Source organism: Lacerta agilis, chromosome 2, assembly GCF_009819535.1.
Source record: "Lacerta agilis isolate rLacAgi1 chromosome 2, rLacAgi1.pri, whole genome shotgun sequence".
In the NCBI taxonomy this organism is placed as follows: Eukaryota; Metazoa; Chordata; class Lepidosauria; order Squamata; family Lacertidae; genus Lacerta; species Lacerta agilis.
In genome coordinates this window covers 116,118,338-116,133,267 of record NC_046313.1, presented here as the reverse complement: position 1 = coordinate 116,133,267, position 14,930 = coordinate 116,118,338, and the positions used below count along the sequence as shown (strand labels likewise).

The 14,930-nt window shown below is 46.8% G+C and overlaps 1 protein-coding gene across 1 annotated transcript in view; it reads right to left on the bottom strand.

Annotated features, from left to right (window-relative positions):
• Window positions 1–14,930, bottom strand: part of LOC117042624 (alpha-2-macroglobulin-like) — a 71,795-nt gene that overhangs the window by 43,295 nt on the left and 13,570 nt on the right. Inside the window, exons 8-15 of the mRNA XM_033142170.1 lie at window positions 13,381–13,528; window positions 11,612–11,726; window positions 9,812–9,921; window positions 7,394–7,555; window positions 4,832–5,056; window positions 3,246–3,309; window positions 1,883–2,025; window positions 1,046–1,195 (exon numbers count right to left, since the gene is read on the bottom strand). Coding sequence (XP_032998061.1) covers window positions 1,046–1,195; window positions 1,883–2,025; window positions 3,246–3,309; window positions 4,832–5,056; window positions 7,394–7,555; window positions 9,812–9,921; window positions 11,612–11,726; window positions 13,381–13,528 — 1,117 coding nt within the window. The remainder of the gene's footprint in view (window positions 1–1,045; window positions 1,196–1,882; window positions 2,026–3,245; window positions 3,310–4,831; window positions 5,057–7,393; window positions 7,556–9,811; window positions 9,922–11,611; window positions 11,727–13,380; window positions 13,529–14,930) is intronic.

The window sequence follows — 14,930 nt, the reverse complement described above, 5'->3', positions numbered from 1 at the left end:
GGACACGTCTATTCAGATTTCAGTCACACTAAGTTCATTGGGACTTACTCCCAGGTAAGGTATGTACAAGAGCGCCTTATATTGACTTATATTGGCCTGGTTTGAGCTGGAGCCATGGTTTGTTTAACAAACCACAAGTTAACCACAGGCTGTTCCTCATTTGAGCAAACCAACCATTGCTTGTTTATCCAAAGTTTGTTTGGCTTTCCAGATGTTACCTTATTATCTTTTGTAATTTTAAGTTGTTTTAACCTTTTTAAAATATTGTGCAATAATACAGTGGCGCCTTAGTTTTCGAACTAAGACCAGAAGACCATTCGACTTCCGAAATGTTCTGAAATATACTCGGAGTCAAGTGTGAACTTCATGCTCTTTGTTCAGCTCATAGTAGTAATGAATGAATCTTTCCCCAAAACGCCTGCTATGTATACATTATTTACACAATGGGCCCCACGTGATTGGCTAATTCCGGGCTACTCCTATAGGCCAATCAGGTTGCGGATTCACTTCCTCCAGGAGCCTGATTGGCTGCTCTTGCAGGCCAATCAGGTCGCTGATTCACTTCCACCTAGAGCTGGATTGGGTGGCTCCTGCGGACCAATCAGACTGCTGCATTCTGGATCCTATTGTACAGTACGTAACAGTTTGAAAACCCAAAACTCAATACGGATGCCTCAAAACGTACGGAAAACTCAAACAGGAAGCCGCCTCAGAAGTTCGACTTCTGAGGTGCGTTTGAAAATGGAAGCATTTACTTCTTGAGTTTATAGCGTTCGAGTTCCAAAACGTTTGTCAATGGAGACGTTCAAAAAACCGAGGTACCACTGTATATTGTTTTAATATCAATGATGTGTTTTAATTGTTGTAGCTCTCCCTGGGACCTTAAGAAGAAGCGTGAGCAGTGAATTGAAATAATTATTATAATCGTAATGACAGTAGTAAGAATGGCACCAAAGAGGCAGTATGGGTGATGGTGGGGGAGGAGAGAAAACAGCTCTGGAAATGTTATACATGAAGACAGTTTGAAAGGCAGTTTGAGACTCACAGTCTGAGGAGAGAGCTCAGCTTCGGGTTTCAAGAGATAGACACTCTTATCAACAGCATGGATGCCACAGAAGGAGTCTTTAGCGGATGCAAGAAAGAGTTGAGTTTGGCTGCCAGGGAGCCCTTTGGACTCAGAGAACCGCAATTCCACCTGGACACATAAAAAAAGAAGCCTTTGCTGAATTTGTTCCTGTACATAACAGCATGGAATAATCCCTCTTTGGTTTTGTTTTGTTTCATTGGGTTGCCCTCTGCCACTGCCAAAGAGCTGATATTTACTGGTCCAACCAGTAAAAGCGATGCTCTATTGGGTGAACAAAATGACATCTTCGGTGATGTCCTGGACAGGGGCGTAGCAAGGGGGGGCGGAGGGGGCGAGGGACCTCCCGTAGCACCCTGGGGGGGGTGACACTTGGGGCGGAGCCCCACCCCCCACAATCCCCGCCTCCAGCTAGTGGCAAAAAAAGCCGCTGAAAGAGGGGGCTTTCCCCCTTTCAGCGGCTTTTTTCGCCGCTCCGCTCCCTGAACAGAGCCCGGGGGGGGGGGGAAGGAGAGGGGCAGGCCAGCGAGGGGGATGACACCCCCCTCGCTGGCCCAACCCCTCTCCTTTCCCCGGGACGGCTCCACTCACGGAGCGCAGTGGGAGAGGGGCGGGCCAGCTGGCCCGCGCGGAGGCGTTGTTCCGTGCGCATGCGTCATGCACACGGAGCGATGCCCCGCCCCCATGGGTGCCGCCCCCGGCAGCCCAGCGGCTAGCTATGCCCCTGGTCCTGGAGAATGAACTAGCGACCTATTGGCCTCTTCTGCCCTGGGCCTCAGAGTGTCCCCACAGCCGTACCTTGTTTCTGAAGCAGTTCTCAACAGGGAAGTCTGCCGAGTGAGCAACAAGTTCTCCGCTGGGCAAGACTGTGTAGAGAAGCAAGCGGGCCAACGGAGCAGTGTCTACGTCCACAGGGAGGTCCAGAGAAAATACACCTTTGGCTGGTAATTAGAGAATCACAAAAGCAGGCAGAGGAGAGAGAGGTTATGAGGATTAATATGTGATATCTTTGCCCGAGCTTCAGCTCTCAAGACAACCAACGAGGATAAAACTAAGGAAACATTGAAGGAGTCTGTATGAGAACCAGAAGTCAAAAGCCCTCAGTTACACGTGGCACTCATAACTCTCTAGCAACACTCTGGAGGGCATTTGCATAGCATGTTATTTTCTTGTAACGAGGCAGTAATGCTTCGTCGGACCTCTTGTTACGAATGCTTCAGGGTGTGTACAACACAGGTCACGAACGCGCCGAACCCGGAAATAACGGAACGTGTTACTTCTGGGTTCGGCGGTTCGCGCATGTGGAGAAGAGAAGGTTAAGGGGTGATATGATAGCCATGTTCAAATATATCAAAGCATGTCATATAGAGGAGGGTGAAAGGTTGTTTTCTGCTGCTCCAGAGAAGCGGACACGGAGCAATGGATTCAAACTACAAGAAAGAAGATTCCACCTAAACATTAGGAAGAACTTCCTGACAGTGAGAGCCGTTTGGCAGTGGGATTTGCTGCCAAGGAGTGTGGTGGAGTCTCCTTCTTTGGAGGTCTTTAAGCGGAGGCTTGACAGCCATCTGTCAGGAATGCTTTGATGGTGTTTCCTGCTTGGCAGGGGGTTGGACTGGATGGCCCTTGTGGTCTCTTCCAACTCTAGGATTCTACGATTCGATTCTATGATTCTAAGACGTGTCAAATGACGTCATGCGCAGAATCGCGCTGCGCACATGCGCAGGCACAGCACTTCAGGTTGCGCACATCATGGGTTACGAACAGGGCTCCGGAACGGATCCCGTTCGTAACCAGAGGTACCACTGTAGCTGGAAGCAGCAGGAGGGGAGAGGGCTCTTGTGTTCAAATCCTGCTTGTGGGATTCCCATAACTGTCCTCTGGTTGGCCACTGTGAGAACAGGATTCTGGACAAGATGGACCCCTGGCCTAATCCAGCAGGTCTCTCCTTATTGATTTCCAAGATTTCTTACCTGCCCTTCCTCATGAGGCTTGAGAAGGGTGTGTGGGTGTGGGTTACAACAACACAATGTGCAAAACCATTCCCAGTGGGACATCACAAATTCAACTGAAACGGTGGAACGGAAATGGCACATGGCTGACGCCCACCAGGTTGGCATTCAAGGATGAAGAGGAGAAATGGGAAGGAGGTGGCATTTACCTTCCCCTTGTTCCTCAGGCTGAACGTGGGTCCCCGAATGTACAATGCCCCCTTTCGCCATCACCTGCAAGGAAGGAGGAAGACCCCTGATGAGGGTGGAAGAGGCGAATGTCTAGCAGCACTGATACACTAGCAACTCCTGCAACAGATACAGGTAGGTAGCTGTGTTGGTTTTTCAGGACCATGTAGGTTTTTCAGGACCGGTGTTGTGTGGTCTCGGCGGCCGCTCCCAGTCACCAGTCTAGCTGCTGCATTCTGGATTAATTGCAGTTTCCAGGTCACCTCCAAAGGTAGCCCCATGTAGAGCGCATTGCAGTAGTCCAAGCAGGAGATGCCCTCCTCCAGAATCTCTCTGCTATGTTTTACAAGAGACCCCATCTGCACTTTGCCTTTAAAACAGTTTTCATACCACTTTAAACAGCCATTGCTTCTCCCGAAGATTTCTGGAAACTGTGGTTTGTTAAGGGTGCTGAAAGCCATGAGCATAGCCAGGTGGGCAGGGAGGGGCAACTGCCCAGTGGCGGAGGAAGGCTCCGCGCTACCCGGGGCGGCAAAAGGAAACGCCCTGGGGGAGCTCTGCGGCTCAAAAGGAGGCCGCGGAAGCAGCGGCCCGACGACAGAGTGCGCTTGCGCGAAATGTCGCGCAGGCGCACTCCGCCGTCGAGCCGTGTGCTGCCGCTCCCAGGGCAACTGAGGGAGCGGCAGCACGTGGGGGGGGGTGACAAGCAACGGCCCCTCCCGCCCCTCCCCACGCACCGCCGGTCACCCCGGGAGCAGCAGCGCTGCATGGACGGGGTGCTCTCTCGGCCGTGCGCTGTTGCTCCCGGGGTGACGGGGGGAGCGGCGGCGCGTGGGAGTGGCGGGAGGGGCCGCTGCTTGTCACCCCCCACCCTCCCCTGTCACCCGGGGCGTACCGCCCCCACCGCCCCCCCCTAGCGACACCCCTGCAACTGCCCCCCAAATCAATAAAAGTCGGTATAAAATAACTAACTGAGGTTCTGCCGCCCCCCCCCCAACAAAAGGCCCTTACAAAACTCCTGGTTCTCCCCATGCTGCAAACTATTAAGATAATGCCCTGTTCCCGTCACAGAGATGCAATCCTCAGAGTTATCTGGGAAGGTGGCTTGATTGCTAAGCACACTCTGGGAATATGTATTTTCCATAGAAAATATAATTAGGTGAGGTACAACACAAGGAACAGTTTGACTGAAGCTAACTGGTAGAAGAAGAAAACCTTCATGTTCTAAGAAGAAGAAGAAGAAGAAGAAGAAGAGTTTGGATTTGATATCCCGCTTTATCACTACCCGAAGGAGTCTCAAAGCGGCTAGCGACTGTAGTTTTGATCCTGGGTACACCCCTGTTTCAGCTCCAAGCCACCTAACCCCGTCTTTATCAACAGTTATCAGACCAATGCCCAGCTTCATCTCTGACCTATTTGCATGTGCAGCAACCAACACACAGTGGTGGCACTGGTCACTGGCAGAGGCCCTTCCCTGCTGTGCGACCTAAGATTCAGCCCCCCCTGGGTGGTCCCTCGCTGTTCTAGCCCAAGGCACTGAAACAAAGATCTCTCCATTTGGGCTTACCAGGTAGTGAAAGTTAATCTTCTTATCTTCCACCAGTCCAGGCTTCAGGCTATAATGTACTCGGACTGGCTGGATATGACCGCAGCTTAAAGTCCCGGGAATGGGCTCAATGTGGAGGTAGCTTCCGCTTGGTGAATAAAAGCGTGGGGCTGAATGAGAGGCACTCTGGTGATGTGGGGTGGTCCAGCCCCATTCATGACATGCCGGATCTGAATTATAAATCGCCTGGTTTAAAAAGAAAAACAAAAAGAGGAGAGAGGAAAGCCACAGATGTTTCAATGATGTTAGTGTACAACAAAAATGCAATACAGTCATAGAATCATAGAATCATCGAGTTGGAAGAGACCACAAGGGCAATCCAGTCCAACCCCCTACCAAGCAGGAAACACCATCAAAGCATTCCTGACAGATGGCTGTCAAGCCTCTGCTTAAAGACCTCCAAAGAAGGAGACTCCACCACACTCCTTGGCAGCAAATTCCACTGTCCAACAGCTCTTACTGAAAGGAAGTTCTTCCTAATGTTTAGGTGGAATCTTCTTTCTTGTAGTTTGAATCCATTGCCCCGTGTCCGCTTCTCTGGAGCAGCAGAAAACAACCTTTCACCCTCCTCTATATGACATCCTTTTATATATTTGAACATGGCTATCATATCACCCCTTAACCTTCTATTCTCCAGGCTAAACACACCCAGCTCCCTAAGCCGTTCCTCATAAGGCATCGTTTCCAGGCCTTTGACCATTTTGGTTGCCCTCCTCTGGACACGTTCCAGCTTGTCAGTATCCTTCTTGAACTGTGGTGCCCAGAACTGGACACAGTATTCCAGGTGAGGTCTGACCAGAGCAGAATATAGTGGTACTATTACTTCCCTTGATCTAGATGCTATACTCCTATTGATGCAGTCGTAGTTGGATCCCGAACATCTTTTGAGTCGAACGTTTTGGCTCCCGGACACCGCGAACCTGGAAGTGAGTGTTCCGGTTTGCGAACGTTCTTTGGAAGCCGAACATCCAATGCGGCTTCCGCAGCTTCCGGTTGGCTGCAGGAAGCTCCTGCAGCCAATCGGAAGCCGCGCCTTGGTTGTCAAAAGTTTTCGGAAGTCGAACGGACTTCCGGGAACGGATTCCACGGTACGACTGTAATAATTTTTCTTTCTTTCTTTCATAAAATTCACATACCTCTTGACTGTAAGAACAAAAGCAAAACCCACACTCAAAACAGTCTAGCAAAAGAATAAAATAATGGAATCGCCAGTAAAAATAAAATGAAATGAAAACTACCTGTTTAAAAACATTGGAAGAAAATAATTAAAATCAACCAAGAAGCAGATTAAAAGATATGTCAGTGTTCCACATGTCTGGGTAGGCTTGCCTAAACAAAAATTCTTTTTAGCACCAAAGAGAGTACAGGTGAAACTCGAAAAATTAGAATATCTTGGGAAAAGTCCATTTATGTAAGCAATTGTTTTCATTAGCTACTGGAGTTTAATATATGAGATAGACACATGACATGCAAAGCGAGATATGTCAAGCCTTTGTTTGTTATAATTGTGATGATTATGGTGTACAGCTGATGAAAACCCCAAAGTTGAAATTGTTAATTTGGGGTTCTCATCAGCTGTACGCCATAATAATCACAATTATAACAAATAAAGGCTTGACGTATCTCGCTTTGCATGTCATGAGTCTATCTCATATATTAGTTTCACCTTTTAAGTTGAATTACTGAAAGAAATGAACCTTTCCGCGATATTCTAATTTTTTGAGTTTCACCTGTACAGTGAAGGAACGTGCCTGAGTGAGGGAGTTCCAGAATGCGGATACTGGCACACTAAAATACTGCTGAATTGCAACTAATTATCAAACTTAAAACCATGGAGAGACCTAGTCTGAACAAAGATTCTTATCTCATTATACATGAGAAAGCTATCTTTAGCCATCTCACCCCTTGCTTTTTCCTGTAAGACCAATTGCAGTCGTTAACAGTCGTCAACAGATTTTCCACACCCACTAGCCGATCCCCCATTCCCACCACCCTTCTGAGTAATACCCCTCCCCACTCCCTCACTATATTTAAGGGTCTGGTGACTTCCGTTTCAGTGTATCTGAAGAAGTGTGCCTGCACACGGAAGCTCATATCAAGAACAAACTTAGTTGGTCTCTAAGGTGCTACTGGAAGGAATTTATTTTTATTTTTTATTCTCTTCCTTCTTCCTAATGTCTAGTCAGAATCTGCTTTCTGACTACCCTCTGAAGCAGCAGCAGCAGCAAACAAACTTGCTCCATCTTCCATGAGACGAAGGTCCTTCAGATATCTGAAGATGGCTGTTTCATCTCCTCTCGATCTCCTCTTCCCCAGACTAAACATAACCCAACTCCCTGAAGAAGTATCTGAAGAAGTGTGCATGCACACGAAAGCTCATACCAAGAACAAACTCATTTGGTCTCTAAGGTGCTACTGGAAAGAATTTCCTATTTTGTTCCAACTCCCTCAGTTGTTCCTCATCAGGCTTGCTTAATGTGGAAGCTCTCCCTTGTTTCCTCTCCATTCCCCAGGAACACTCACCTGGATCCTGATAGAACTTTCTGTGTAACTGGTCGTGTTGATGGAAAACCGGAAAGTCCCATGGTGGTCAGTTGTGTAGTTGGCTCTGTGTCCCGATTGATCAACACGGATCTCAACGGTTTCGTTGGCAATCGGAACATTGGCACCGTCCACGAGTTTCGCCTGGATGGGCAGAGGCCAATACACAGCAAAGACTTTTATTTCAGACAGGGAACTACATTGGCAAATAACTTGGGAGCACTGCAATGTCATCATAGCTGCCAACTTTTCCTCGTTTTTTGCGGGAAATTCCGTTATTCCAGCGCCGTTTCCCATTGCAAAAAAAGGGGAATGTTGACAGCTACGGCCATTTCCCAATGCAAAAAAAGAGGAAGGTTGACAGCTCTGCTTAAGTTGCATTTTCCATTAAATTCCATTGCACAGGGGGGTTATTGGGTTGTCTTTATTTTTATTAAGTATTTTGTGGTTTTTATATTGTTACTTTACTTTATTTTATTTTATTTTTATTAAAGATTTTCTCGGTTTACAAAAGTGGGTGCAATGTCTCTCGTATTTTTCCATGTAACATTTTTACAGATCAAATTTGGTTGTTGAGACATTAGGGAGAGAAGGGGGAGAGGGGTGGGTGGGATGGGGGGAGGGTGGGGTGGGGAGACGATGTTTCTATTTTCCTTAATATATGTAGGGTTTGGTGTCAGCGTCGTTTGTGTTGGTTCTCTGTTGTTCGCTTGCGCGAGGAGTGAGCTGAAAGGGTTACACTCAGCTCCAAGCTGCATCCAGCCCACAGGATGTGACGTTCTGTTATCTGTATATGTTTTAGTACTGGTGGATTTCCCAGTCTTCTCCGTTGCTGTTTCACGGAGGGCAGACATGCCGGCTCTGTCCCCCGGTATGTGATTTATGATTTGCTGTAATAAAAGACTGCTTTGCTGAAAGAAGCAAGAGTCGTTCTGAGTTCGTGATAGACTGTTTTCTCCAGACGCTTTTGCAGCAGGTTTTGCTTCCAAGAAGGCTGCGTATTCAACTCTGCTGAAATCGAAAGGCATTTCGAACTGCGCAACAGAAGCCTACCGGGCTCCATTCCAGCCGAGATTTATGGCTTCTGGATGCGGGGGTTTTATTGCTACGAACCCCTCGCAACTGCAAAGTTTGGTGTCAGCGTCGTTTGTGTTGGTTCTCTGTTGTTCGCTTGTGTTTCTTTGGCGGTGAGAGGTCGGGGTTGGCGTAGGGTGCGATTGTTCATTTGTGGTTGGCTGTGGTGATCTTTGGTTTCCTGTGTGAGTGGGGTGGGTGGATGTTTTTGATCAGGTTAGCCATATCGATTTTGTATGCTGTTGGTAGGTTTTTGTCATTATCTTGTTGGGCTGTGTGTGTGATGAAAGGGAACCATACCGGGGTGAAGGTGTCTTCTTCTGTTTGTCCCCGTGCTAGTTTTAGGTTGGTGGTTAATTTTTCTAGTAGGGCTGTTTCCCATACTACTTGGTACCATTGGTCCATGATATTGTTCATAGAATCATAGAATCCTAGAGTTGGAAGAGACCACACGGGCCATCCAGTCCAACCCCCTGCCAAGCAGGAAACACCATCAAACATTCCTGACAGATGGCTGTCAAGCCTCTTCTTCAAGACCTCCAAAGAAGGAGACTCCACCACACTCCTTGGTAGCAAATTCCACTGCCGAACAGCTCTCACTGCCAGGAAGTTCTTCCTAATGTTTAGGTGGAATCTTCTTTCTTGTAGTTTGAATCCATTGCCCCGTGTCCGCTTCTCTGGAGCAGCAGAAAACAACCTTTCACCCTCCTCTATACGACATCCTTTTATATATTTGAACATGGCTATCATATCACCCCTTAACCTTCTCTTCTCCAGGCTAAACATACCCAGCTCCCTAAGCCGTTCCTCATAAGGCATCGTTTCCAGGCCTTGGATCATTTTGGCTGCCCTCTTCCGGACACATTCCAGCTTGTCAATATCCTTCTTGAACTGTGGTGCCCAGAACCGGACACAGTATTCCAGGTGAGGTCTGACCAGAGCGGAATACAGTGGTGCTATTACTTCCCTTGATCTGGATGCTATACTCCTATTGATGCAGCCCAGAATTGCATTGGATTTTTTAGCTGCTGCATCACACTGTTGACTCATGTCAAGTTTATGGTCTACCAAGACTCCTAGATCCTTTTCACATGTACTGCTCTCAAGCCAGGTGTCACCCATCCTGTATTTGTGCCTTTCATTTTTTTTGCCCAAGTGTAGTACTCTGCATTTCTTTGCCCAAGTGTAGTACTCTGTGTGTTATTTTATCTTCTGAACCACCCTGAGATCTATGGGTATAGGGTGGTATACAAATTTAATTTATTAATAGTAAAATAATAATAATAATAATAATAATAATAATAATAATAATAATAATAATAATACCTTCCCGGAAAACGGGATACCAGGTTTGTAATAAGTGTCCACGTTTTCAAAGGTAACTGTGCTGAGAGTTGCAGTAATTGTGGAGATAGCATTGCCGGTCAGTTCCACCCCTGAGAAAAATGAAACAACAAATTTAGTGGGAGAGAAATCCATTCCTTTAGATTCATTTACAAAAAAAAAAAAAACAGAAGCTTTCCTTTTAGGTGCTGAGATTCCAAGGAAACAGAAAAGACCGTTACGTATGTGACGAAAGCTGCGCGGATGCTATTCGCCCAGAGATGGAAAGAAGAACAAGTCCCTACCAGAGAAGAATGGCAGATCAAGTTGATGGACTACGCTGAAATGGCAAAAAATGACCAGAAAAATCAGGAAGAGCAAATTTTTAATAAGGAATGGGGGAAATTTATAATTTATCTTAAAAACCATTGCAGACAGATAAAACCATTAGCGGGATTGCAATAACACTTGTAACGACACCGATGGATATACTGTATATTCTGGCGTATAAGACTACTTTTTAATCCAGGAAAATCTTCTCAAAAGTCGGGGGTCGTCTTATACGCCGGGTGGAGAATCTGCGGTCGAGTATATCCCAAACTCTATATTTTAACTGGAAAAGTTGGGGGTCGTCTTATACGCCCAGTCGTCTTATACGCCAGAAAATACGGTAATAGAAATGTAAAAGTCTGGACTATTGTAAAAGATGCAGTAGGAAAAGTTTAACAATGAGATCCACAAAGGGGAGGAGGGAAGTGCAGGAGATTCTTGGGAATCTTGTTTTTTATATAATCGGTTGTGGCGTGAATGTAAATTTTATTATGGAAAATCAAATAAATAAATTTCTTTTTTTAAAAAAATAAAAAAATACAATAAGTCAGATTCATGGTCCATCAAGTCCAGTTTTGTCAACACCAGCTGGTAGCAGTGCTCCAGTTTTTCTGGACAGGGACATTTCCATAGCTGTCAACTCCCCCCCCCCCTTTTTTAAAGGGAAATTCCCTTATTCCGAATAGGATTCCTCGCAAGAAAAGGGAAAAGTTGACAGCTGTGGACATTTCCCAGATCTGCCTGGAGATGTTGAGCTGGTGAACTTTTTGCATGTGAGGCGTATGCTTTAACCCTGAGCTATGTACGGAACCCTGAGCTATGTATAGAAGTGAGAGCTGGACCTTAAAGAAGGCTGATTGCCGAAGAATTGATGCTTTTGAATTATGGTGCTGGAGGAGACTCTTGAGAGTCCCATGGACTGCAAGAAGATCAAACCTATCCATTCTCAAAGAAATCAGCCCTGAATGCTCACTAGAAGGACAGATCCTGAAGTTGAGGCTCCAGTACTTTGGCCACCTCATGAGAAGAGAAGACTCCCTAGAAAAGACCCTGATGTTGGGAAAGATCAAGGAGAAGGAGACGACAGAGGATGAGATGGTTGGACAGTGTTCTCGAAGCTACTAACATGAGTTTGGCCAAACTGCGAGAGGCAGTGAAGGATAGGCGTGCCTGGCGTGCTCTGGTCCATGGGGTCACGAAGAGTCGGACACGACTGAACGACTGAACAACAACAACATGACCCTCTATTTAAACAGGAATGTAGGAAGCTGCCTTGCGCCGAGTCAGACATTGACTGGAATGGGCTCTCCAGAATTCCAGAAAGGATTCTCTAACCAACCCTCAGGATTGAAAAAAGCTGCCTGAGGCTGGCTGCTGAACCTGGGTCCTTCTGAATGGACTTTCTGTGGCCACACTGCCCCCAACCCAGTCCTGATCGGCACACACCCAGCCCTTCTGTTCCACAAAACCCACCGGTGCCTTCTTCAATGATCTTGCCCTCCACTTCAAGTTTCATCTCAGCCGAATCCCGCCTCATCTGGAAAACTTTCGTTTTCACCACCTGAGAGAAGCAGCCGTTTGCATCTGCCTATTTGGGAAGCCAAAGATTTGCAGGGTTGTTAACGACGGCGACGACAATTTCTTTATTTTTTTTCCCTGTCCTAGTGTTATTATTACTTCCCACAATACTACTGCTAAACAAAATTATAAACCATAGCTAGAAGCCACTGAAGCTGTTTACGAGATAAAAGTGGGAGAAAACACAAGAACATGCCAGTATTTCAAACTCTGGACACGACTGAGCAATAAAACCATCTTTACATCTTTACAGATTCTAAGAACAACGAAGCCATTTAGAAACAAAATAGAAAATTCTTTCCAGTAGCACCTTAGAGACCAACTAAGTTTGTTCTTGGTATGAGCTTTCGTGTGCATGCACACTTCTTCAGATACACTGAAACAGAAGTCACCAGATCCTTAAATATAGTGAGGGAGTGGGGAGGGGTATTGCTCAGAAGGGTGGTGGGAATGGGTGATCAGCTGATAGGTGTGGAAAACCTGTTGACGACTCTTAGCGGCTGCAATTAGTCTTGCAGGGAAAGGCAAGGGGTGAGATGGCTAAAGATAGGTTTGTTATGTATAATGAGATAAGAATCCAATGTCTTTGTTCAGACCAGGTTTCTCCATGGTTCTAAGTTTGGTGATAAGTTGCAATTCAGCCACTTCTCTTTCCAGTCTATTTCTGAAATTCCTTTGTATTAAGACAGCTACTTTGAGATCTTTTATAGAATGTCCTGGGAGATTGAAGTGTTCTCCTACTGGTTTCTCTGTCTTGTGATTCCTGATATCAGATTTATGTCCATTTATCCTTTGGCGTAGGGTTTGGCCTGTTTGTCCAATATAGAGAGCTGAAGGGCACTGTTGGCATTTGATTGCATACACAATGTTGGAAGATGAGCAATTAAATAGTCCTGAGATGGTATGTTTGATGTTGTTGGGGCCAGTAATGGTGTTGTCCGGGTTTCTGTGGCAGCAAAGTTGGCATCTGTGTTTATTGCAGCTGTTTATTAAAGCCATTTAGAGAATTCAAAGAACATGGAATCATAGCAGTGAAGAGTTGGAAAGGACCCCAAGGGTCATCTATATGCTATATGTAGAATGGTTGACTCTCACTCCAGGGGAAGACTTGGGTTTTTTTTTGGGGGGGGGGGGTGAAATAGCTGCCCGAATGGCATGGTGATGGGCAGCTGTCTAATTTCAACTGGTAACTTAGTCCAGAGGGCTGGAGCTGCAACACTAAAAGTCCAGCTTCTGGCACAAATCAAGTCCTCTGCTGGGTCATGTCGTCACCACTGAGAAGGCTTGGGCTGTCCAAGTCTTCCTTTAGCTTCCTTTAACTCCCAGCCCTAACTGGGGATGCTGAGAATCAAACCTGAGACCTCCTGCATGGAAAGGAGGTCTCTTCTACTGAGCTGTAACCTTTCCCAGTTAGACTGTAAATCTGTATTGAGCCTAAATTTCCTCCGTGCTTTGCAGGCACGATCTATGCTTTAAAGCTTTCTGTCTGAGTGCTCATTTTCGGGGTTGTTTTTTTCTCCATAGCTTCCCCCGTGAAAAACCGCTCTCTACTGCTGAATCAGAGCAAATGGCAAACCACAGAAAATCCAAATGTGTTGCATTTCAGCTTTAAAGAGCAGGTTTTTGTGGTGAAAAGTAAAACTTAGGCTCAATAGGAGACTCACCTCTCCGCTGAACTCTTCACATACACCCCTCATATCTGCCCAGGAACATGAGCTCGAGTAAGAACTGTACCCTCGGCCTCTGGGATCTTGGTATTTCCGGCAAACGCCTATCTTCACCTGGCCAGGAACGGGCATCCCATAGGTGTACCTGGAGACAGAAACAGTCATAGATAGCATTGATTAAGGACTTACCTACACTTAATTTTCCTCCGTGCTTTGCAGGCACGATCTATGCTTTCAAGCTCTGTGTCTTGAGTGCTCACTTTCGGGGTTGTTTTTAGTCCGTAGCTTTCCCCGTGAAAAACCACTCTCTACTGCTGAATCGGAGCAAATGGCAAACCACAGAAAATCCAAATGTGTTGGATTTCAGCTTTAAAGAGCAGGTTTTTGTGGCGAAAACTCTGGGGTGTAAGAAAAACTAGGCTGACACAGAGTTGTGTACAGGGCCGGCTTACCCATAGGTGCTAGGGGTGCGGGGCACCCGGGCGCCAGGCTCTCAGGGGCACCAGGCTGAGAGTCTGGGGCTGAGATTTGGAGTTTGGGGACTGAAGAGCCAGGCCAGTTGACAGCCGCTGCCAAGCAGAGCAGAGCCCATTGGAACGCTGCAGGCTTTTCTGCTGCGGGCGCTGAGGTAGCCGGCTGGCTCCGCCCTCCTGTGTGCCTGGGATTGGTGGGCCGTCGAGAGGCCCGCCCAGCGCACTCACGCTGCTCGCATGAGGCGTGCACAGCTTCCCTCCCTAGCCCCTGAGGGGATTGCTCTCCTCCCTCCACCTGCAGCATGGGAGAGAGTTGCGTGCCCCCCCAAAGTTCAACAACTCTGAGCTGCCCCCCTAAAAAAAGCTGAACAGCATTTGCCTGCCCCCCAAACTGGGGGTGCTGAGCAGTTTTTTGCACCCCAGCGCCGCATATGCTAAAGACGGCCCTGGTTGTGTGAAAGTTAGTGTGGGGAAGGCCTCAGAAAGGATACAGAGATATAGGGAAGATTGACAAGACTGCCTCTTTTGAAAAAAAAATCTTTATATGTATATTTTCCGTGGGTGTTTATTGTCCGGAGTTTGGTGAAGAGGTTTTCACAGGAACAAAGGAGAATATGTACTAGATCGGACTTTCCAACCCTCTAGACCAATATCGTCTACTCTGAGTGGCAGCAACTTCTCTCCAGGGTCTGTGGTAGAGAAAGGGTCTTAGATACCACATTCAGTAACCACAACGAAGTAAATTCTGAATTTGATGGACTTGAAGTGATGCCAGTTTCCCAACTTTTGGTTTAAAGTCACTTAGCAATGACAAACCTAGACAGCTTCTTAAAAAGCAGAGACATCACCTTGCCGACAAAGGTCCATATAGTTAAAGCAATGGTTTTCCCAGTAGTGATGTGTGGAAGTGAGAGCTGGACCATAAAGAAGACTGATCGCTGAAGAATTGATGCTTTTGAATTATGGTGCTGGAGGAGACTCTTGAGAGTCCCACGGACTGCAAAAAGATCAAACTTATCCATCCTTAAAGAAATCAGCCCTGAGTGCTCACTGGAAGGACAGATCCTGAAGTTG